The 26,284-nt window shown below is 41.5% G+C and overlaps 1 protein-coding gene across 1 annotated transcript in view; it reads right to left on the bottom strand.

The window, feature by feature from the left end:
- The window catches only part of KLHL29 (kelch like family member 29), a 373,733-nt gene that overhangs the window by 167,985 nt on the left and 179,464 nt on the right, over positions 1-26,284 (bottom strand). The window contains exons 3-4 of the mRNA XM_063125224.1: positions 7,688-7,829; positions 6,369-6,911 (exon numbers count right to left, since the gene is read on the bottom strand). Coding sequence (XP_062981294.1) covers positions 6,369-6,911; positions 7,688-7,829 — 685 coding nt within the window. The remainder of the gene's footprint in view (positions 1-6,368; positions 6,912-7,687; positions 7,830-26,284) is intronic.

The following is a 26,284-nucleotide window of genomic DNA, read 5'->3' as shown; positions in this document are numbered from 1 at the left end:
GCCTTCTATACTTAATGAATGGGAGAGAAAGGGGAATATGCAACATTCAGAGAGTTCTACCTATGCATGCTAGAGGTGGCGTGTGAGAAGAGGTTTCATTCTAGCAATACCATTTCCCCCCACAATCAGACCAGCATTTTAAACTGTCCCATATTTAAAACATGTTTTCTAGTTTGAGCTACACAGGTGGATTGCAGAACCATGTATTAAAATATTTGGGGATGTTACTTTGATTGGCAAATAGACACGCTTATAATACAGCAAGGCTGTAAACCCCACCCTGAAGACTAACCCTGATTTAACAGGTGCACTGTGCAAACAGTGTTGTGTGTGGACTCATTCTCAGCAGAGTGAAAATTCCCCATCACTGCAATGAACTGTAAAATTCTGGATCAGGCTACTTGGCAGAATCTAGAGAAATGTAAACATGCATAAATCCCGTTGAAAATCAATGGGATTTACTGGTCCCACTGTGAACATAAATAAAATTGATTTCAATTAGAACTTCAAGTTTAACTGGTAAATCAACGAAAGCTTTGATGGCAGCCTTCATGAAGTTCGCCACTTTCTTTTTTCAAAAGTTTACAGAATGCTCTTGGGATAGTGGAGGAATGCACAAATTCAACACAAAATAGTGAGAAGAACACACACACACACACACACGTACATTGTATATGGTTTAAATCTATTACGTTCAGATAATAGCACAGGTTGAGGAAGGAAAGTTGTTTCACTCACCACTGTAATATACTGTGGCTTTAATGCGGCTTCTGTTATGTTTTTATCTGCTGACTTGTTTCATTTTCTGAATTCTTTGCACACCACCATGGTTGGTTTCATACATTTACATACATTTACATTTCCCCAGCAACAAACAACTCTGGATGGGACCTGAAGCACATGCAAAACTACATCAGGCATGTCTACATGATGTGGTATAGAGGGAGGGAGGGGGGATCACGGACTTACCCGCTGTCGCGATCCTCCCCCAGCATCTTGACGGCCATGCAATGTCACAGAAGGAAAGAGGACATTGCGGCTGCCTTCCCCCCACCCCCCTGCAACAGGAGAAGGAGTGCAATTGCGCTCCCCTGGAAAAGCAAGTTAAGAAAAAACCCGGAACCCACTCCCCACCCCGCACACCCAATGGGCACATACTGCCCCCACGCAGCTCCGTGCCCATTTTAAGAGCCCCACTACTCACGAGGAGGAAGGGACAACCCGGGAGCAGTGGCCACACGGCCCTTGGGATGGTCCCGGGACTGCAGAAAAGTTGGGGTTTCCCCAGTCCCAGATATCCTGGGGAAGGTCCGTGGTCATTCCAGGTTGCCCCCGGGTTCCCCTGTGCATTATTAGTAGGCACAGGGACGATCCAAGGATGACCCCGGGATATAGGGCCGGTGTAGACATGCCCCCATCTACACACAGACATACAATGTGTCAGTCCTGATTTTTCCTTTCCTGGGCATATACAGTACATCAGGCATTGCCCACTGGAAGCTAGCCTGTGGTTTTTGTGCTAGTAAAATGACATTTCCCCCACAACAGAAATGTAAACTGCAGAATACAGGATATATCCATCAGCTGTCTCAACTGTCCTCATTGGCCTCAACTGTCTCAAAATTGTATTTTCCACATGTGACTTTCTGAAGGAATATTCTTTCCCCCCCAACCTAATCAAAAGCAGACCCTTAAAGATGACCATTTGTTCTGTCAGTGAGTCGTAGTATTTGAATTTGATTATTCAGCTCTAAGTATCTGACTCTTAACTATCCCATTTCTTCAGGATTTTTATGAAAATACTTTCTGAAGTATATAAATATATTTATTTGATTGATTAAAAACTATTTAAATCATCTGTCCACCCCAATTGCAATGGGAATTAAATGTGTAATTTTATCAGAATTGTTCTCCAGACATCAATGAGATTTAAAATGTAGCCACTTAAAACCTAAGTTGTTTGGAGGTGGCAGACAATCATTTCTACCAAATGGTAACCACTACTCCTGGCCCTGTTAATGTGATCTTACCTTTCGTGACGCCTTTTCTAATGTTGGAGCGGTTACATGTAAAAAAAAATTGTTGAAAATGTTTGGAACTATTGCACTTTTAATAAAGGATAGCAATATTTACTTATGAATACTATTTATGTTTTGTATTATTGCAACAACCAGTTTCCCAAAACTTGCAAATAGGAGCTCAATGTGATTAAGGTATCATAGCAGATAGATCTTTAAAGGCACAATCCTACGCTTGTTTAGATAGAAAAAAGTCCTACAGCTCCCAGCATTCCTCAGCCAAGGTGGCTGGCTGGGGAATGCTGGGAGTTTCTGACTAAACATGCAAAGGACTGCACCACTAAAAACCTAAAGTATCTGAAAATCTCTTAATAAATCTCTTAACATCTCTCCTCTGTAGCATCATCAGTAGTAGAAGTAGCAGCAGCAGCTATAAGAGATCAATTAAATCTTCATTTGGCACATGATTTGACTGAGATAGAGGAATAAAAGCTGGAAAGATCTGAGCCTTAAAATATAATAAAATAACACGTAAACATTACTTCACTTTAAATATTAATTAGACTACGTAAAGGGGTTAATATCCGTTGAATGACAAAAAATACCATTGACCTATTGCAAATGAAATATAATCCATATCACCAATTTGGAATGAGACTTATTTTTTTGCCATGTATCTGTTTACATAGAAATAGGCTATTATGAAGAAACATTTGAGCGAGTACATTCTAGAGCAGACCCTGCAGGAATACAGCTCAGCCAAATGAAACATAATTAGGGAAAACAAAATGTGAAATTTTAAATCAGTTCACTAATGATGTATAAAAACATCAGTATCCCTTATTTTGACTGGCAAGACATGTTCTTTTCATTTGGGGAATTGTGAAGTAATTACTCCGCACCAGGCTAGATTGTCAAGTAGAAATAATAAAAATAGGTGGTGGTGTGTGTCTGTAAGGCAGGAGTGGGGGGGATAATGACGGAAATGTAATGAAAAAGATGTCAAAGGCCATCTGCAGCAGAACGTTCTTGCAAGGCTGGCCAAGGTTCACCCAAAATGAGGCAGAAAATCTCTTTTTAAAAAACTGTTAGAAGCAGCTCTGAATGTATGTTTGAACCATTTGACATTGCCTCACTGTGATTCCAATTCTCTACTTTGAGCGTATGCTGTCTGTCACATACGGATTTGAAATTAGCTAGGCTCCAGAGATACAGAACATCTAGGAGGGAAATTTAAAAAAAAACACCTCTTTTTATACTCTGAAGATGGTTTATATTAGGGATCTCACTCTAAATGCCAAAAGTTTTTGGCCTGGTTGCTGAACTGAAGATTTCTGTTATTTAAATAGATTATATATTGACTTCTTTGACATTAGATCTGACAAGCACAATTACAGCTACAAAGTAAAGGCTTTTAAAGATGAGAAGAAGGAATTATTTCCCCCAAAATTTCTAGGCTTCCTTTTCAACCATTTGTATACAGATGCTTCACTGTCTCTCTTTACCATTAAATGTGCGGGAATAAATCAGATGCTGATGACTGTAAATAGAGAGGGTAGTAAAATCTAATTTACAGGATAACAGCTGCCTGCCCTACAATTTATGAAAAATAGTCAAGCTAATACGTTGACAGCTGTCATCAGTCAAAGCTAATATCTGCTCCACTTTTCTACTTGTGATGCTTGCATTCTAGGAACGGAATTCCTCTCCAGTTCTAAGTCTGGACTGAAAGAACTGAGAATTCTGTAAGGACCATGCTAGAAAACCAGTGAAATCACCCTCTGTTTCTGAGCAACTCTGGAACTTTCATGAAGAATACTGGATTAATAAACAGAAATTAAAAAATAGAAATAGAAGCTCACAGGTAAATTACATGGGGAACCTGGGACATAGGCCATGACTAGACCAGGCCTATATCCCGGGATTGTCCTGGGATCATCCCTGTGCATCCAAATGACACACAGGGGATCCCGGGAGCAGGCAGGGATGACCCTTCAATTTGCCTGGGATAATCCTTAGGTCTAGATAAGGCCTTAGTTTCTAATGGTGAGTATAGGTTATCAAAAATAGGCCGATAAGAAGAGTATGCCATAAAAACATGTGGTGAACAGTGATGCATAACATGCAAATTGGCCCTTGGTGTCCCTTTTCATCTCTGAAGAATTACTCTTCCTTCATCTCATCTTCAGAAGTTTATAGTGAAAGACACAATGGCAATTATGATGCTCAAAAAAGTAGTTTTCATAATTGCTAGACAAGTGTTTTGAGTCATTTCCAGCAAGGCACTTCAATATTTGAAGGATGTACTCCTGTAACTGTTGATACGCTTGCCATCCTTATTAATTCAGTTGCTTCCCCCCCCCCCCCCTTTGTAAGCCGAGAAGTATTATAAAAAATTCTAGAAAGAAGATGCGGCATCATGAAAATAAAACCAAGGTTTTCATCCAATTTGAGCTACAAAAATATTTCCGTCATCATAATTTGAAATATATAAAACTAATTTAGAAAACTGAGCTTTAATTTCTAAAGCTGGGTGGGAGGGGGGAAAACTCTCCTGGCAAACCTTAATTTCCTTGGATTCTTTTTTTAAAATAGTAGGCATATATGTCTGGCTAACAGCTTCCAATGACATCTCATATTCATTACGGAGTAAAAGCTGGTAAATAGTCAAACTACTTTGCTTCAGAAATTAGTATGAGAAGCAACCGTTCTTAAGGTATTTAATAATAATGGGGCTTCTTTGATACCAAACTACACAATGGGTTATAGCATATAATTTAAACGTGGGCCCTGTTCATGTGTACCAATAGCTTAGCAGACTTAATAGAGCCTTTGTGGTCTTTTATGCTGATTTAATAGATTTTTTTTCTTAAGCTCCATTCTATTTCAGTTTCATATGGGGAACATTAATACTTTTCAAAGAGAGGCACACTAACTTGCAAAATAAAACAGAACACACAGATTAAATTAAAACAGCATTCTAGTGTCTGGTATAAGACTGAATGTGAAATATAACACTCGACTGTGTCCAAATATTGTAACATGTTTAAGGAACTATCATCGTGTTCATAGAAGCAATATGAGTCCAAGTACCTGTTTGCTTGCTATAAGGAGCAAATTCAACTTGTTATGAGTTGCAGGGTTACATGTGATCATATCTATGGGGATAAAGTAACAGATCTACATCTTGCGTCAAATCATTATGATCCCATCACGGTAACACTATATCCCTCTTGCACATTTATAACTCTTAGGAGACACCATGACATTGGTTGCAATATTTTGGATAATGTGGAATAAAAAGCAGGAAGTAGCATGATGAAAGCGGTATATGGAATGTGTACTGTGCCCCGACAGTTATCAGTGCACTTCAATACTGCATTAAAGCACCTTCCACAACCTTCCACCTTCCACAAATGTTCAGTTAGTGGGTTGTTGGCAATGTATGTGTGTCGCACCACACAGCGTCCACCTAGACCTCCCATATTTTATTACTGTTAGCCGCCTTGACCAGCAATTTTGGGAGAAAGGACAGACATAAATTTAATAAATAAAAGAGAAAAGGGCGATGCACAGATTGTACTGTCCCTATGGGGTTAAGGAATGTGCAAGCCATATGCACCCCATTAAGCATTGCAGTGCTTGCCTGTCTGCTGGTTCATTGCCCTGTTAATTTCACAATGTGGATCTGAACATGATCAGATGCCCTCATAATTCTTTGGACCATTAGCGGCTTGACTAACATTCTCTTGAAGAGTTAATACCAGGTGACAGGTTCATTTCAGCATACTCTGCTATCCCGTCTCAGTATGGAAAAACCCTTAGAGTCTCTAACCCTATCCAATGTCTAGAGCTGAGTGGGACGTCAGTCCAGTTCTTTCCTAAACATTAAATGGGGAGAAATTCTCAAGTGTCAGGCACAACACTGAAACTCAAAAACTACAGCTTAAGCCAGAAAGACAGTGGTGTGACTTATAAGTAAGTGGTCCTCAAGAGAAATAAAAGAAATTCTAAGGCAAAGAGCGACAGCTGTCTCATGCACTTTGAGATGTGAATCTCTGCTTATTTGTGGTATCCTAGAAAGTGTCATTCAGTGCCAAAACGAGTGCATAGTTTTCCTCCGTCGTCTTCTCAGAGCAACCAGCTTGTTATCTTTAATTCATGAAAAGTTTACAAGACGGGAAACTGATGCTGGAGTGGCTGGCACAGGAATGCCAGATGCTTAATTGGCAACTCTGCCTCTTGTCTTGCTGGCAGAGATTGAACATTATGACCCATTACATCTCCAAAAGCGGGTATGACCCTGAAGAACCGAGCACCAAAAACGTGAGGAGTTCTGGGCTGACTTACCTTTTGGATGCCAAGGGTCTGTGAACTCATATTTCCCCACGCCAACAGTCCGTAGCATCTGCATCCCATTTGTGTGGTCCTGACTGCTCGTCTGGTTAGGAGGAAGCTGAGGAGCAGCCTGCCCATTGGTAGCTGGAACACTATTAGGTAGGGCAGCTGAAGGCAAAGCAGGTGGCGGAGGAGGCAGGATAGGACAAGTCATATGACCATTCCCTACTGCACTGTGGCCTGGGTGAGTCACCTGACCAACCCCAGTCATAGAAGACATAGTAATGGGCTGGCTGTTAGTGTACAAAGGCTGGCTCTGCAGGTTCACAACCATGTTACTCAGAGGCTGTGAAGGCTGCTGCTGAAGCTGGTAATGAGCTGGCATTAATGGAAGCTGGGGGGTAACATGTGGAGGGAGTGAGGGTGTAACTCCAATGACAGGGGCTTGGACGTTCACTGCTGGGCTGAAGGTCGGAGGTTGAGTCATCCCATAAGAATGAGTTATAAGAGTTGGCTGGCTACCTGCTGCCACTGTTGTAACCCATGGAGCTGTACCTGGAAAAAGGAAAGCGAGCAATAAAAGCAATTTTGGCAAAATGGAAGTACCCATAAACTTTCTTTGTGTAAATGTTGCTAATATTCTGCTCTCTCGATAAGGTCCCACCCTCTTCCATCTCCTAAAGAAGTGGGTAGTTTGGAACTGCTCCCAACTGGAAAGTGCCTAAAAGTGCTACGACATGGCAGGAAAGCGCAAATGTTAAAAACACTGATCCATGAGCAATGCGGCTTGTTTACCATTTTATGCATTTTCAGCTTTGTACGGTTTAAGTACATGCTTCCAAGAAAATTAACCTCTTTCCCCAATGTGTTTTCATGGCTCCCTGACAAACACTCAGCGCGTATAATAACTGTGTTCCAGCCACTACAAAGGGATTGTAATTAGGTGTCTGGCATAGCTGCACAATGTATGATATGTGTCTGGAAGCTGGAAATCATTTCAGGTGGCTCTGGACATAAAAAGAGGTCTTAAAGTATTATGCAGTGGTGCTCCCCCCCACACACTTTTTTTGTGTGCTTTTTTTACCCTGGCAGAGACAGAGAGGGGGGAAAGAAAATGCTTTAATGAACTTGCAAGCATCTTAATACATTTATATTAGCACTGACATAGAGTAACCTGAAGGGGTCTTTACAACTAGAAAGAAAAGCCAGCTGTAGTATTAAAAAAAGGACTCATGATAAAGTCTTATTTAGAGAGGTAATTGGAGAGAGCATATTGAATTTGCTTTGAACAATTTCCCCCAGCAGAATTACAAATAAGGCTGAAAGCATACCTGGGTTTTCAGTTTCCCTCATCTGTTTAGGTGGTGGCTCATCTGTGTCCCAGGGTGTAGACTGATTGATGGGGGTCTGTCCCCACCTTACGCTGGTTGCTAATCCTTGTGGCTGATTCTCTGTCTTGGAAATGCAAGGTGTCTGCCAGGGAAGAAGACAAAACATATCAAATTTAGACTAACATACATGGAAACCTCATGGCACTTTGCAGGTTTTCGTAACAGCTTTTAGAAAGTCCCATACTGCATTTAGCCTCATGTAATACACTCATACGCACACACTCACAGTGCCTTGCATAAGTATTCACCCCCTTTGATTTGTCCACACTGAGTTGTGTTACAACCTGGAATTAAAATGGGAGTTAATTGGCATGTTTGTAAAGGAAGAACGCCCAGCAAACCGCTGGCTTCAGACTGGATTTAGCACGGACCCTTGGTTTGGACACTCAAAGCTCACACAGAATGAGGTTTAAGACCATTTATTCAGGATAAGGGTAGGAAATACATGGGATTCAGCAGAATAAAACTTAAGTTACATGCATAAAGTACCAGAACCCAGAGTAAGCAAGCTAAAATCTAAAACTACAGATCATACGACACCCAGACCAGACTCAGCCGACTCTTCCCTGTTCTTTTCACAGGGTTTCTTTATACTATCCTTTGCACTCCATTCCCCCCTCCCTTCAGCTTTGATGCAAGGAGTTACTTCACACTTCAGCCCGGGCCACAAGACAGTTACAATCGGATGGCTCCGTCTTCTCCCCCTCACGCAGCTGGTCTGGATCTTATCTCCCCTCCTATAGAACCATAAAACCCTTAAATTTCATGCATTAAAAAACATGCCAGTCCCAAGATCGACTTAACCCTTACAATGTTTACCATTTGATTTACACAACATACTTAACCACTTTGAAGGTGCAACATCTGTTCATTGTGGCACAAAAGTTAAGCAAACAAAAACAAACTGGCACTTGTTTGTTGCATAAGTATTCACCCCCTGCACTGTGGCACCCCTAAATAAGCTCTGGTGCAACCAACTGCCTTCAGAAGTCACATAATTAGTCGAACCGAATCCACCTGTGTGCAATTCGCGTGTCACATGTCCTCAGATAAAATACACCTGTTTCTGGAAGGCCCCAGAGTTTGTTGGAGAGCATATCTAAATAAACAGCATCATGAAGACCAAGGTGCTATCAAAACATGTCCGGGATAAAGTTCTGGAGAAGCACGAATTAGGGTTGGGTTATAAAAATATATCCCAAATTATTAACCTCCCCTGGAGCACCATTAAATTCATTATTACAAATGGAAAGAATACAGCACAACCATGACTCTGCCTAGAGAAGGTCGTCCACCAAAAATCAGTGAATAAGTAGGGCATTATTCAGAGAAACAACCAAGAGGCCAATGGTAATTCTGAAGAAGAGATCCACAGCTGAGATAGGAGAAACCATCCATAGGACAACTATCACCTGGATGCTCCACAAAGCTGGGCTTTATGGAAGAGTGATGAGAAAAAATCCCCTATCAAATCCCATTTGGATTTACCAAACAGCATGTGGGAGACACAGCACATGGAAAAAGGTTCTCTAGTCTGATGAACTTTTTGGCCTTAGCACCTATAGCCAACATGGTGGCCCTGGTAAGGTTCACCTGGGTTTCCCTCCTGCTGCTGAGGCCAGCTTGGGGCAATGTGGCTCTTGGCTGGAGAGGGGTGTGCCTCTGAGAAGGAGCCCCAGCAGCAACAGTGCATCCTCCCCAGCTCCGCTGAGGCACTCCCTGAAGCCTTGAGCCCAGCTGGTTCAGAGAGGAAGGCTCCCAAGAAAATGGCCACCATTGACAAGCTGCAGCCAGAAGAGAAGCTGGAGCTGCACTCCAAGCAGACTGAGTCCGGTGAGTTAGCACGCAAGTGCACACACACAAAGCACTCTGGGAGTTGTAGTTTTGGTGGGTGGTGATAGGGGAGAGGCTTATAAAAGAGGAAAGTGAACTTCAGTGGCCCAACACCATTTGCATTGGTGGAGGTGAGGAGTAATCTTCTGCCAAGGGTCATGCAAAGAACTCTGGGAACTGTGGTTCTGGAGGCTTAGCCTTTCAACTTAAAGAAATGGTAAATGCTCTTTTTAAAAGAACATTTTTTGTTGTTTTCACCTTTGCTGCTTTAATTTGTAGTAATTTATTTTAACAGTGTACAATTCTTCCAGTCAGAATGGAAATGCGCAAACATATTTTTTATCACGTTACTAGCCCATGTGGCAACAAGAGGTTTACACTCATCATCATCATTATAACAACAACTGTGATTCTGTAGACATTTGACTACTTAGACATGAATAAGGTGGCGACTTATCCATAACCCAAAAGTGAGGACTAAAGAGGACACAGATCTGCATAAAATTTGCATATGTCAATTTATGTGTACAAATTTAGAAGTAATTGCTATAGTTTAAATAGAAATATACTACATCATGCTATCCTGGGGAAGACTGTGACCAGATGACCTGTGTGTCTGTTGCCCAGTCTGCTTTCCAAGTACTGCTGATGGGTAACTCCAAGGCCCATGCTCTTCCTTCTTATGGTTATTGATTCATATTGGTCTAGAAAGTCCTTTAAATACAACAAAGGTTGTTGTTTTGACCTCCTATCAGCTCCAGCATAGCAGTTACAGGCCAAAACATGTGGAGGGCCACACATTGCCCACTCTTGAAACAGAGAGGTCTGTCTTCTGAAAGCCCTTCAAATGGAAGACTCTGGTGCACATGACCACCCTAGACATGAGTGGTTCTGCTCCTGTCAGACAGAACTGTACATTACAGGAACCACATGGCTGCGTCCAAAAGCAGTGTGCACCCTCACACCCCAGCCTGAACAGTAATTTTCTTATCCTTATTCTTTGCTCCTTTTCCCCCCTCCCATCTTCTTCCTTAAGATATGCATCTGTAGGGAGATTAGTCTCTCATTGTAGGAATAATCCACTAGAAGACCCATGTTTTTGTACAAAAAACAATAGAACGAAAACACAAAACAAGGCATTGAATAATCTAAATTTGCTAACAAGGGTTTCAATACAGAGAGAGAGAGAGAGATGAAAAAAGATGTTACTGTAACAGAACTAAACATTTCTTTCAGGTATATGAGTGGGTGAAGTGTCTGCATTAATTTCCCCTGCCCGAGCACCAACTATCTTCAACAGGAGCCATGCACACAAGCGATGGATGTAGTATAAGGAACACACCTATACAACTATTTTAACATTTAGTTCCTGATCTATATTTGCTGAATGGGCAAATAGGAAACAGGGGCATTCTGCAGCAGCCAAATGTTCCAACTTATTTCAGGCATGCATTTACAAAATACACACTCACAAATCCTGGTTCTTAATGGCTCAGTAGATTTAAACACACACATCAAGCATATTAGGATCAAACTGCACTCCTAAGCTTATATTTGTTCAACCAGAAAGAAGCTACAGATTAAGTCAGAATAAAATCACAATATCCAATAATGGTGAAGCACAATACAGCCAATACTACTCAGAAAAGGAATAATCTATTTGATAATTTTCCTGATTATTTATTATATTTTAAAACTTAAAATACAAAACAAAAGCCTAGGTTATGATTGCTACTAAACAAACTGCTATTTTATAATTTTTACCCATCTTTGCACTATATAAATACCGTTTTGTACATTCAGAAAGCTTAATTATGTAACATTATGAAAAGGAAACACTGTGTGTATGTAGGGACATAGAAGCATCTCTTTTAGATTTCATTATGTTATGTTCACTGGCCACTGTAAAGAGATCGGCTTCATAAAATGTTCTGCAGACGTCATAGAAATGAATTGCATTATGCTGTACTTTTCTTTTTAGCTTTCATGTTACATCCTTGTTTAAATTAAAAAAGGAACACATGAAAGGGATAAATGGCTTGAAATACACTCTCAGGTGTGCAGTTCAAAAAGAAAAAAAAATGAAAGGCCAAAAGGCCAAATATCTACTTGCTTGAACACATAACCTCAAAAAAAATAATCTTGTGGTTCTCCTATTCCATCAGCCTATACTTCAGAGAGGGGCGAACAGGAAAGTTTTAACATATGGGTATAAAAAACAAGGCATGCGATGACACCATGGTATAGGTGAGTCTGTGAGCATCTTGCAGTAACAAAATAAACCAATCTAATTAAAGCAGCAAAGACATTGCTACTTTGTTTTGCTACTTTGAACCTCTGGTTCTCCCCGGCCCTTACTTGCCATTTTATGACCTCTGCAATAAAAAGGTCCAACAAAATGCTGCCTTCACCTTATATAAAAGTTCAAAGAGACAAGAGTCCAATACGTGGACTTGGAGAGTCCAAATGAAGAAGGCCTCAAGAAGCTCAGATGGTAGTAAGTCCAGAGAGGATTTTGGGCGGTGAAGAGAAGAATGTTCCTAGCAAAGGCTCCCAGAGCGGGCATTGAATTAAAAGCAAAAGTGTGGATGTGATAACTGTCCTCCTGAACAACTAACTGACAAGAGATTTGGGGCCGTCAGCAGGCCCCCTGCCTAGCAAGGCATCTCCATTCTGCCCTCCTAAGCTAACATTTTAACCTGTGTGACACCTCCACCCCACTTTTTCAGTTAGATTCTCACTGAGACTGTCAAGCTTCTTGCCCTGCCAAGGCTGAAGTTAGCAGCTGGAAGTTAGCCAGCTGTGAGAACACTGACGAAGATAAGCTCATACCGATTCCGACATTCCACAGACTGAAATAGGCCCAAACCATTCCAGACCATTTCTGATCAGATCCTGGCTATAAGGTCCACTGCAGCTCTAGTGCTGGGCCGCAACACAGGGGAAACAGGATACCTCCTCTTACTAATGCATTCTGGACTCGGTCTTCTCCCCGGCCTCCAAGCTGGATCCAAGAAAGTCTGCTTGATTTCTAGATTTGGGGAATATGCACATTTATCCTACATGCCGTTTCCAGTATATAATCAATCAGGTTTGGCAGGATGTGGAAAATGCCAAGGGCAACAGGTTCTGAAGGGCCTGCTACTGCTACTAGCCTCTCCTTTTTAATTTTACTTTGTTTTTGTAAACAAAGTAAAATTAAAGCCCAGCACTCTAAAGAGAACCGCTGAGTGAGGCAAATGCAGACATCATTATCTTAATGGCCCCAGAATGCCTCTATTCCCCAACCTAGAGACCAGAGGCATTCTGTAGAAATTAAGATGGTAGCTGCAGCCATCTCATCAAGACCCTCAATTTGGAGTGCTGAGCTTTGGTGCTTCTGCTGGTTCCTGCTGCTGCTGGCTCCTACAATTAATACATATTAACATTAGGGTATACACAGCATGAAATCCACTAACCTTACCTCTCTTCCTCTACTGTGACAAACATTAGATCATATTTCGATTGCAGTACTTCACAGAGATAAGCATATGGTTTTGAAAACAATTTTTCTGCTTTGCTTGTACCTTCAATATTCAAGTAAAAGTGCCACTGAGACATGCTGTGGACATCAGGGAGTCAAGCAGAGGTGTTTACTTACTAGAAGCACGAACCCTCAGTCAAGTGATGTTTTTAATATTTAGAAAAACACCCATAAATAATAAGTTAGTTCTTGCCAACATCCCAAATGGCTCTTCCAGCATTCCTGTTAGCTCACTAGGCATCTTGGGTACCTCAATTTCTCACAAAAAGCAAAAAAAAATAATAACTATTTACAGAGTGTTTAGTATAGATAAACACAGAAGACTAAAATCAAGAGGCAGATTACAGAAACAGGAAAAATGGGTTTATTATTAGTAAATCAAATCAAGTCAGTTTCAGAACATAGAAATAAACAATGTAGTTCTAAATATGGCTAAAATTTAGCTTCTTTATGCCATTATGGTATAATGCTAGGGAGGGCTGAATTCAGGCTGGCAGAATCTACTGTTTTTACTAAAAGGTCCTCCATCTGGAGTTATATACAAACCTGTGGTCAGGGGGGCAATGGAATCAATTACCCACTACAATAAATGAGCCATACTGAGTTATAGTCTAACTTAGGCCATAGCTAGACGGGGCTTTATCCAAGAGCGATCCCCGGGATTGTCCCTGTGCGTCCACATGACGCACACAGGATCCTGGGATCAGGGAGGGATGATCCCTCCCTTGCCCCGGGATCTCGCCCTACCCTTTAGGCCTGTTTTTTCCACAATCTCGGGCTGAGGCCAAGACCGCAGAACGTGTGGCTGGGCGCCGCGGTTTGCCCCGGCTCCTCATGGTTCCTCGCGAGGAGCCGGGACCCATGCACGGGGCACAGAGCTCCACAGGAGCACTGCGCCCATGGGTGGGGTGGGGTAGGGGGAGCGGGGAAAATATTTTTTTTTTAAAAAAATCACTTACCTTTTGCGCATGAGCACTCGTGCGCATCTTCCCCTTTAAGGGAAAAAATGGCGGGCACGACGCCTCTCCCTCTGAGGTTGTCGTGTGCCGCGTGTAAACAGAGGGAGGATCTCGCAATAAAACCATTGCAAGATCTTCAACCCTCTGCCGCGCACTAACAGGTAGGTCTAGCTAAGGCCTTAGACCTAAACATTGGTATTGTTAAAACAATTGACCAATGTTCTACAAATCACCTAGAGAACTCCTAGTAGATCCCAACCTACCTTCTGCTCACCTTTGATGTAAAGCAGGGGTGCAAAAGTCTCTATCTGGCAGTCCTCAGATTCTCAGGACCTGCTGCTGCCAAAGAAAACTTAGGAAGACTCTAGGAAGAGGATCTATGGTTCCTGTCATACTGCAGGAACTCTGTTCCTAGAACATCCCAGAAAGTAGGCATTGAACATTTCTGACTACTTCCTGGGATGTTCTAAGAATGAAGTTCTTGCTCTATGGCAAGAACCATAGAGCCGGTTCTTAAAACAGTTTTCCTCTCTTTTTTTGATTATCATGTTTGGATAGATGGAATGCGGAGGGGGGCTTCAGTACCTTGATGCTGTTGCTATAAGATCAAGATCTGTTGCTGCTGGGGAGTGAGAATGGGGGCAGGATCTACATTAATAATAATAATAATAATAATAATAATAATAATAAATTTATTTCTTACCCGCCTCTCCCTTTGGATCGAGGCGGGGAACAACATTAGAACAGGAATCAATACATCTTAAAAAATCATGATTTAACATTGATCTGGATAGGCCTGCCGGAAAAGGCTGTCTTTAAAGCTGCCTTAAAATCACACATAGTGTTAATTTTACGAATCTCCTCCGGTAGGCCATTCCATAATCTGGGGGCGACAGAAGAAAAGGTCCTTTGGGAAACTGATGTCAGCCTAGTTTTAGCTAACTGAAGTAAGTTCACCCCAGAGGACCTGAGTTTGCGGAGCGGACTATATGGGAGAAGGCGATCCCGCAGGTAACCTGGACCCAAACCATTTAGGGCGAAGTGCACTGACAACTGTTGGGGCCCATGACACATTCCATACCGTTTTCTAACCACTTTCATAGTTTTATATCCTGCTTGGTGTAGAACTGGCTGGGATGTACGTTTGAATGAATGTGAGAACAGTGTGTGTGTGAGTCGTATGTAAGTGCATGTGCATGCACATATGTATAATCCCCATCACCGCAGCAGACAGCTGATGTGGCTCTCCAGACCGAAAAGATTGAGCAAAGGGACTCAGCCCCAATACTTGGCTTTTAAAAGACTTTGTTCAAGTCATCTCAAAGCATTTACATGGTTAGACTGTCTCCCGAGTCTAACCATGTATCTCTTATGCACCAGGAAGAATGAGCATTAAGGAGAATGAGAGAGCCTGGAAATCATCTATTTTAAAATATAAACCCTTCAACACTAGGAAAAGGTGTCTACCTATTTCTCATGATATGAGCCAATTAACGCTTTAGAGTCAGCAAGAGGCAGGGCTTACAAAAAGCTAATCACAAAAGCTTATTCAAACAAGAGGCATTCATCCCTAATGCTAATAAAGAATGATTTGATTCAGACACTCATATTGAACCATTAGTTATAATGAGGCAGATATAATTTTCTACCTGACACCTCTTTGGGGAAGTCTGACTAGTTCCCTCCCATTGTTGCCCAGGTTACAGACACAGCAATACACATACCAAGTAAGACAAACTAGCTTTGCTGACTTCCAAAATAAGAGTTTGGTTTGGGCACTTCAAAAATGCAGTAGCTATGTCAAGCAGGTCTGGAATATTACACATCCTTCTTAGCGTGGACTATCAGCCAAGTTGAATAATGTCACTCCGCTTCTGAAATCTCTTCATTGGCTCCCAATTCATTCCAGAATCCAATATAAACTTCTCCTGTTGACCTTCAAAGCTCTTCACGGTCTAGCTCCTGCCTATCTCTCCTCTCTCATCTCACACTATTGCCCCGCTCGTGCTCTTCGCTCCTCTGATGCCATGCTTCTTGCCTGCCCAAGGGTCTCTACTTCCCTTGCTCGGCTTCGTCCATTTTCCTCTGCTGCCCCTCATGCCTGGAATGCTCTTCCAGAACACCTGAGAACTACCAACTCAATCACAGCTTTTAAAACACAGCTAAAAACTTTTCTTTTCCCTATAGCTTTTAAACTTTGAGTTTGTTCTGACTCTATACTGTTAGCTTCACCCTTCCCGGTGCCTGTTTACACTTCCCTGTGCCTGTTTGCATTCTCTTTCCCTTCTTATTGTTTACTACAACTTTATTAGATTGTAAGCCTATGCGGCAGGGTCTTGCTATTTACTGTGTTATCTGTACAGCACCATGTACATCGATGGTGCTATATAAATAAATAATAATAATAATAATAATGCTCTGTTGGATGGGAGGAATAGAGGGACCAGGGTAGAGAAAATAATGATTCCGGTGGTTTCCTCTTTCCACTATATAAGTCTCATACTCATTTTTCCCCCAGGTATGAAAAATTATTTCCCTTCTCCATCACATGTGAGATTATATCTGCCCATTTATGACCCCATTGGCCTACTTATGCCCAGCTGACGCTTTAAACTTTGTTCTCCTTGGGATATGGTTGTTACTTTCAACAGGGAAAAAGTACAGATTTCATGAAGCAATTTGGTAAAATTAAAAATAGCCTTTACCTACAAGTCTAATTTTCCTCTAAACCCTAGAGAACATTTTTAATTTACCCAAGCTTAGCATTTGGAATGTGGCAGTCAGCTAGCAAGCATAACAAAAAGAGGAATTAAAATGCTTCAAATGCTCCAATATATATGTATAAACATGTAATTGTATCTAATAGCGTACCAGTAACATAATAGGAATGCCATTTTTGAATAAGATCTTGCCCACTATTCTAATATTCTGTTATGAATAGTTGTTTTTTTTTATCTGCAGCACTCTATGTGATTTCTCTCTCAAAGTTAACAGAATTAGGTTTGTTGCTCTAAAATTAAGCAATAATTTTAATTACTTTGATAAATTGCTTAGAAATAACACTCTCAAAAGCAGAACTCTTAAAAAAAGCCACAGAAACATTACAAAATGATAGACCTGGTGGCTCAAACTGAACTTCCCGGGAGGGGAAAGAAAAGAGAAAAGAAGGATGATACAAAACAGAGAGATAATAGCTTGCCTCTAGAGAGACACTCAATGTGCACAAGAAACAGGAAGATGGAATGAGTGGAGTTGCACCCCGGAGGTAGAAGACATCTGGCAGGTACTTTAGAACTACAATATGCTCACTGACTTATTTTTATCCCGGACTGAGGAAAATATCTTTACCAGGACTGGAGCAAGCATTGAGGGAAGATGGAGGAAGAGACAGGGGATAAAAGCCAATTACCTCAGCCTCAGAATACATAACTAATCCTTGTCGAGAAAAAGAACTGAAAGCAAAGGAGCTTTTTCTCCAGCTCCATCACCTGACAGCACATGATATTTCCGCTCTCCTTTCCGATTTATATATAAGCATTTGGAGTGAAAGTGGCTCTTTCACTCTGCAGAGAGAACAGGACAGTGCTCTCTCTCTCTCTCTCTCTCTCTCTCTCTCTCTGTGTGTGTGTGTGTGTGTGTGTGTGTGTGTGTGTGTGTGTGTGTGAGAGAGAGAGAGAGAGAGAGAGAGAGAGAGAGAGAGACAAAAAGGAAGTGCCCATAATAAGACTAAATCAATCTGCAGAAGGATGATTTCTGCATCTATGATGTAGGACTGTTTTATACTGTGTGATTAATTCCTTAGGTGGATCTATATTTCTGACTAATTCATTGGTTCTCCAAACAACAAATTACTTTATACTGTTGCCAAAGACGGAATTCCCTTTGCTTAAAAAAAAAAAGTTGGGCCAGGAGAGGGTTGGGTTTGCACTGGAGGAGTCGTGTGAGTGTTTGCTGTTGCCCTCCACCCCAGCAGCTGCCAGCAACCTGTCCTCTTTCCCCAGGTATTTAAAACGAGGCTACTAGAGACACCTTGGCCAGGAGAGGGTTGGGTTTGCACTGGAGGAGTCGTGTGAGTGTTTGCTGTTGCCCTCCACCCCAGCAGCTGCCAGCAACCTGTCCTCTTTCCCCAGGTATTTAAAACGAGGCTACTAGAGACACCTTGGCCAGGAGAGGGTTGGGTTTGCACTGGAGGAGTCGTGTGAGTGTTTGCTGTTGCCCTCCACCCCAGCAGCTGCCAGCAACCTGTCCTCTTTCCCCAGGTATTAAAGCCTTCAACATCTTGTAGGCGCGAGCCTGCGGCGAGAGCCGTGGGCGTGAAGCCGCTCAAGCAGAACAGCTACTTTGGAGGAAGGACCCCAGCCTCGGACCTGTCTCTGAAGCCTAGCATCTGGGGTGCCCAGGCAATTTAATGGTTTTATTGAGCTATAGAAGATTACTCTGAATATGGTACTCACAAGGCATGGATGTAAGGCTTTGGGGATTTTCTCCCCCATAGTGCTTGAACTACCTCAAAGGAAAAGGCAAACAAAAATATCATCCTTTTTCCCCTTAAAAAAAGAGCAAAAAAAGAAACAGGGGAAAGCAGTTACCACCAATACAAATGTTTCAGACTGGTCTGTGGATTATGCATGGAACAAATATGAAACATCAATTGAAACAAAGGGAACAAATTTAGCAACTGAAATTGCCCATGTTGAAAGCTCAGCAGGTCTAACCCTTGGCTCTCAAAGAAGACCTGATTCACCTGAGATGAAATTAGAAAGCTCTCTTGATGAACTTCCAGAAGAAATAACTTCTGGGAGGAGCCAAACCACATGGACCAACCTAAGGGTCCAAGAGGGTGATGAGTCCCTTGAGGAGATAAATTATGTATATTCCCCTGTTATTGATAAAGAAGATAAGATTTTTCTTCAGGGACTTTTGGATTCAAAAGAAAGAATGTTTGAGAACTATATCATCCCAATAACCAAGGATTTGGAGTTAATTAAGCAATTCCTGTCAAAATGCCACCAGCTGTTAACCACTATGGCTGAAATATGTAAGGGAGTCATGGAGCCAGTCTGCTCTACTACAAGCAAGGGCAACCAAAAGGAGACATATGGAAACATTGACCAGAAAAACAACATGCTCCATAAAAAATCCATCAAGGAAAAGAAAAGTAAACAAAGGAAAGGCCCACAAAAAACGAGCAAAAATATCAAAGTTGGTAGGAAAAGTCAAAAAATGACTCAGCAATATAAGAAAATGAATTTTAACAAACTCTTTAAATTGCTGGAGGATTCCTCAAAACCTACCCAGCAGAAATGTAAGCAATGCCAACATAGCAAAAAGAAGCCTGTAGTTCAAAATGACCCTGAGCTACCTGTACCAACAAATGGATCAAACGAACCAGTGGTTAACACGGATCTAATTTAATTCCGCTCCTTTACTTCCGCTCCTATATCTTGACCACTTCCCTTCTGATCTGGCTCCCTCCTTTCTTTTCTTATCTCTTGCCTCCTTGCTCTGCAATGAGGTTTGTTTGTTTGTTTTTATCTCCAATACTTGAGATGACTACATAAGTTTATTACTCGGAATAAAGCTTTTTACCTTTTTCTTTTTTTTACCTTGACCATAAGTCTTGACAGACTGTTTATTGCAACTCTCATCTGTGAACTTATCAAACTATCCGCATATGACCTACAGTCTGCTCCTGGGATATTTGAAATGGTGGGGAACACCAGTGAGCACGAAGAAGTAGTGGCAATTGAGATGGCATAGATATGGCTATTGCAAAGATGTAGGAAGAAAACAAAACAAGGAGTGGAGACCAGCAAAGAGGTGTACTCTGACAATTCTCTACTGCAGCAGCAGCAGCAGCAGCAACAACAACACACCCACATTTTGTTTATTATTCCTGGACTTATTTTTTTTAAGCTTTTTATTTTGTCTATATGTTGCATGTTTTTGTTGGAGGGCTGGGATTGGATATATCCTGTAGAAGCATATCGGTAATATACTAAGAACATGCAAACATAAGAAGAGCCCTGCTGGATAAGACTATGGGTCCAACCAGTCCAGCATTCTGTTCACGAAGTGGCCAGCCAGCTATTAACGGGAAATCCACAAGTAAAACCTGAGTGCAACAACATCCTTCTTCCCATGTTCCCCAGCATCAGGTGTAATGGGAATGCGGCCTCTGATATTTCTACAGAGCCCATGTTTTCATGTCACCTTCCACACTGTTGTCTTCAGCTGTGAACTTCCAACTGCATGTTCAAGGAAACCATCCAAGAGGCTAACATATAACTGGACTGACTACCAGATCAGTTACAAGTGATAAGAGACAAAATGATCCTCTCACTTGTCCAAAATGCTGCAATGGTATACATGAACCTCCCTAATTATAGAGTTTGAAATGTTTTTAATATTTCAGTAGGAGCATTATTAAATAAGGAAAGAAGACTGTTATGCCTGTTCCATGCCAAGCCACTAGAGGCCTTAGTTATGCATGCTAGGCTCAGACTATGCAAGCAACCTAATAAATGACACGGTACCTCAGAGCCATGGTCTGTCTTTTCTAAATATGGAACTTGGCTCACAGACTTAATATGACACATAATGACTCTTCAATTAAAGTCACAAGTTTCAAATAATAGTTTCCTGTGTTGTTTCCTGAGATGGCCTCTGTTGTTTTCATATTTTGTCTTTGTAGCAGTCTTCCTTTTGCAGCAAAAGAAGTCTTGCTTCATCTCTGCAAATGGCTCTGTCTCCATCATGAGAAAGTTTATAAATCATGCATGCTAAATAGGACACATTCCCCAAGGAAATGTTTTACAATTTTTCACTGAAGAGATTTATACAAAACCTTCTCATCTGACTCATATCAACCCCATGCGGATAATCCAAAAACAATGCAATCAAAGGTCAGAACTACATGTTACATGTCATTTACCTGAAATACCAGCAACACCACTTCACTTATGTCTAGTTCTCACTGAGGTGGCAAACCTGTATAGATTGTGCTATTTCAGATTGCTGGTGGGAGTATTCACATGACTGAATACTCTTACATACAATAAAATCCTTGCCTATAAAATAGGGTGACCAACTGTCAGGATTTCCCCGGATTTGTCCTGGTTTTTGTTCTTTCCATGGTGTCAGGGGGGATTTTCTATAATTTTCAATAATGTCCTGGAATGACACACCTTCCCCTTTAAGGCTGCCATTAACATGGCAGGAGGGAATGACATGCTTTCTTGAGGCACATCATTCCCCCCACCCCGAGCGCCAATTTAGGTCTTAAAGGGGAAAGTGGGTCATTCGTGGACATTATAGAAAAGGCCCCAATTGGAGTGGATGGTGGTGGTGCAGAATGAAATCCTTTCCCCTCCTCCACTCCAATCGGGTTCTTTAAGGTGGCGGGGGAATAACGTACTTTCTGCAAGACTCAGAAAGCTGCTTCCACACACACACACACACTAGGTGTCCTCTTTTTTGGTTTCCCAAATATGGTCACCCTTATAAAAACAAACAAAACAACTAGCACCGGGCAAACTCAACTAGCATTGGAAATGTTGGCTTACATGCTAGTTTCCCCACATTTCATTTTCATTTCATTTATTAGATTTATATACCACCACACAGCTGAAGCTCTATGGGTGGTTCACAAAAATTAAAAACCATTAAAATACATTATACAAAGTACAAAAGAAAAAATATTTACATAAAATCCATACAGACAAATAACAACAGAGAGACAACACATATCTAAAATCAATTTGTTAAACCATCAACCATGGAGAGAACTTAATGCTCTTCTACACAGAGCCGTTATGTGAGCCCCCACCAGCAATCTCATATGGTCTGAAACAGAGTTTTCTATTTGACGTGCATACTAAGTTTAGCAGATATCATTTACAAAGGTTCTGGACTACTACTGTACTTGACATCTTGCAGGATAAAGCATTCCCAGAGGCACACAACAGTATGAAGCTTCTAGATTACATTTCTCACATTTATTTCTACAGTCATCATTATGATTTACTTAAATGTTTGCTTCAGTTTAGTTTGGATGTATTGTTTATAACCTTAGGTCACCACAGTATAAAACAGGGAAGATGAACATTATATGAGAAATCTTTTTTTAAAAAGGGGAACAAAAAGTCAAACAAACATAAACAAATACAAATTGGCTTGAATAAAACCATGCAATTAACTCAACAAATAAAAAGTCACTAAATCCAGCACAACCGGGTTCAAATCTAAGTTTAGAATTCCATTCAATCAAGTTTTAAATCCCTTGTATGCCTGATGTTGTCATTAAAAAGATGTAAGACATTTCAAATTGGAAATGAAAATATCCCTAAGCAAATTAATGAAAATTATATTTGCCTAGAAAAACAGTATACTGTGACCTGAGTCTATGCCTCAAGAAGCCACATTTTAACAAATGAAGAATGTTGAGAATGAAGCAAGAATATTGAGACTAAAGTGGGAGCAAGCGAGCATGTTATTCTGACTGCAGCCGGATGGAGCTAAACAATCCAGAATGCTCCATCGCCGGAGTATTTACTGTGATGTTCAAACCCAGAATTGCAGGGGTTTTTGGGAGGAGGAACAACCCAGATTTGTAACAAATGGTTATTCCTCCCCAAACAACCTACAATTCCAGGGTTTTTAGGGTTTATTTGTATGTCAATTGTACCAATTGAGGGAGGCTACCTGAATGGAAGGCCACCTTCATCATGGGATGAACCTGCCATTTGATGATGTGCCAAACCCTCCTCCACTGCCATTTTGTGACTGGCTGCAGGTGGTAGAATTTTGAGACTCTGGCAACTGCCCAGAGAGCTTCAGCTACGGGGCGGTATATAAATGTAATAAATAAATAACAAACAAACAAAAACAAAGGTAAACCCAGCAAGCTAAAAGTTTGTCCACCCCTGAAGTAAAGGATGCCTTAAGACAGAGGACTGTCCCTTATAAAGTAGGACACATGGCCACCTAATGTTTGGAACCTTCAATGCAAGTGTAATTGGCACTAATGGATAAGTAATCTATGTTAAGTGATCTTGAATATATACCCAAGCAACGAGGGGGGAAAGCAAAAATTATCTGAGTCAAACTATTTGTGAACAACATGAAGATTTTACTTAACAACTATATGAAAGTAACAGTTAAACTATGCTCTTTTATATATCTACATACATACTTGAAACGTAACAAATAATTTGCCTTCCAAAGGCAGTTACAGCATTACTTTTAGAAAAGCATTTGGAGAAACGGGGTAGACATATTTTCAGCAGTAGCTATTTTTGATTGCTACTTGTACAACAGATGCACATATTTTCATAATCCTTTTTAGGTTTAACTGTTATTATTACCGTATTTTTTATTTCATTTTTTCCTTATTATTAGCCATCTTGGAGGCTTGTTGCAAAGTCTTACGTAAGAGCTTGTGCAAATGGAAAAAACTCCTCAGGAGAGGGGATATTTTTCTCATGCAATGCTATTCTGGCAGGTCAGAAACTACCCGTTCTGCAAGTGAAAGGGCACTTTTGGATTCAAGCCATTATTTTCAGAGGTAAGGTTTAGATGTATTTTCCCCAGGAATATCGGACCATTGTTGACCAGAAGGTGTAACAAAGCCAAACTGTCCAGTGGCTGAGGGGGTCTGATAACTTGTGTCTAGCTTTGCTAAGAAGATAAAACTAATTCTCTGCCAAAGTTCAGCCCTCAACTTCTAGGAAAATTGGCACTAGAAATTATCTGTGATATTTTACAAGGCAAAGACACAAAGTAGTCCCTTGTCTGCAACAATGAGTGTAGAAGAGTGCATCATCTCCATTAAAATCAAAACTAAATCGCACGTTAAGAACTGCTCCCATTTTAGATGTCTGGCCAAGGTCTTTTACTTGACAGGCTAACAGCAGCAGAATTACTGAAGAAAGAATCATCTCCTATGGTTACACTATTACTGTTAAGACCTCAGCTCGCTGGGTGCAAAGGTCTAAGGAATGGCTTTCAGTCTTAGTCATTCAGCTTCATGAGTTTGCCATTACTGAATAGCCATTACAAACCAGCATGTAATGAAAATTCAAAAGTTTTTTTTTATAAGGTAGTATCACCTCTGAATATGAGACGCTAATTGATCATGATGTGACTGACCATCCATATTTGTGATTGTTGCAACATTTCTAGTCATTCAACCTTTTACATAATTTTTCAGGTTGCCTCTGTTCAGAGTCTCACCTGTAGGCACAGTGCCCCAAAAGACCCTTGGTGAGTTCCGCTTAATTCACAATTTCTCCCACCTGCGAGGGATTTCATTCTGGCTGAATTATGTACAGCGCATTATGCCTCCTTTGACAGCACCATAGGTATGGTTTAGCACTGTGGAAAGGGGGCTTTAATGGGCAAGTGTGATATTAAACCTGCCTTTTGCCTGTACATCTGGATGATTTCGATCTCCTGGCTTTTTCCATCCAAGGACAGTTTTACATTGGGTGCTCCATATCTTGTTCAATATTCAGCACCTTTTTTGAGTGGGCCTGGAGGTGTCACACCAGTTCCAATAATTCTATACATTATCTGGATGATTTTCTTTTTGCAGGAGTGGCGCATTCAGATCAGTGCAAAGCCTAAATGATGGAATTTGAGTCACTGGCCTCTGAGATAGGCGTTCCACTTGCCCGTGAAAAGATTGAGGAACCTGCTACAACTTTGGCCTTTTTAGGTATTCAGCTCGATTCCACGCTGCAGAGTTGCAGCCTCCCTAGTGACAAATTGGACGCGCTTCGTAAATTGATTACTCAGGCCTGTCAGGCACATAAGATAATACTTCCCCAGCTGCAAGAATTAGTCGGGCACCTGAACTTTGCATGCAGAGTGATAGCCCCAGGTCGTGTCTTCATCAGACACCTTTGTGATGCTATGAAGGGGGTCAAGCATCCCCTCCATCGCGTACAAATGTCTGCTGAAATTAGGGCTGATTTCCAAGTTTGGGCTTCCTTTCTAAATCAGTATAATGGCATCCGCTTTTGGAGGCACAAAATACTTTTCGAAGCTCAGTTGCAGGTGCTATCCAATGCATCAGGCTCCCATGGTTTTGGTGTTATTTTTAGAGACCAGTGGTACACCCAGCAATGGCCATGATGTTGGAAAGAAACAGGGATTTTCTGGGACTTGACTTTCTTAGAGCTGTTTCCCATTGTTGTGGCAGTATGGCTCCGGGCCCATCTCCTGTCCAATGCCACGGTTCATTTTTGGTGTGACAATTTGTAATGGTCCATGTTGTTAATTCCCTATCTTCCAAAAACACATGGGTGATGAGACTTGTGAGGGCCATCACTTCTCATTGCCTTCAATTTAATGAAACATTCTATGCTCAACAGGCGCTGGGGCTGGATAATAGAATATCTGATGCTTTTTTGCATTACCAGAGATGTCCATGTTTCAGGACTAGGCCCTTGCGGCCAGACTGCATCCAGATCCCATGCCCAGCGGGCTTTGGGATCTTGGAGAGATGAAGCAGCAGAAGCCATGATGAGATCCATGGGCCCCAGCACACGATTGGCAGTCACCACCTTTTGGGGGGCATTTAGAATTGGCAAAGTGCTCACCAGTTCTAAATCTGACAAGTCTGGTAGGGCTCTTCAATTAAATTATGCTCAATTTTTTTATAAGGGGTAAGGTGGTCCTGTGCCTCAGACGATCTGAGACGCGGCACCCAGGTAACGTTGGCTGCTGCTTTGCGCAAAGAGATCTGCCCATTAGCAGTTCTGACTTCATTCATCATCCTTTGAGATGGCAAACGTGGTCTCCTATTTTACCATAAGTACAGGTTGCCTCTTACCCCTGGTATCAGTTTTGGGCCGTGGCTAAGAAAGCACTTGAAGCAATGGGCCACGGGCATTGTTATTTTGGAACTCATTCCTTCAGAATTGGGGCCGTTTCAGCCACAGCATCTGTTGTGCTGAGTAAGGCAAGGATCAAACCCATAGGGAGACAGGAGCCTGTGAGGGTCCTCATTTGTGGGCACAGCATGGCATTCTGGGCTAGCCGTAGAGCGATATGATCATCTGTTGGTACACAGTTGGGGTTCAGGCTCACAGCCTCCATCCAATGGGTTGGGTGGTGAGTCATGCTTTGGGGTGGTCTCTCCATACATTGTTCCATGCTGGTGTGGTGCTGTTCCTACCAAGGTTATTCTGCTCCACCTCGGTGGAAATGACCTTGGAC

The sequence above is a fragment of the Elgaria multicarinata genome, chromosome 4, assembly GCF_023053635.1.
Source record: "Elgaria multicarinata webbii isolate HBS135686 ecotype San Diego chromosome 4, rElgMul1.1.pri, whole genome shotgun sequence".
NCBI lineage: Eukaryota > Metazoa > Chordata > Lepidosauria > Squamata > Anguidae > Elgaria > Elgaria multicarinata.
The sequence above is the reverse complement of the archived record's forward strand: the minus strand, read 5'-3'. Positions and strand labels throughout refer to the sequence as shown.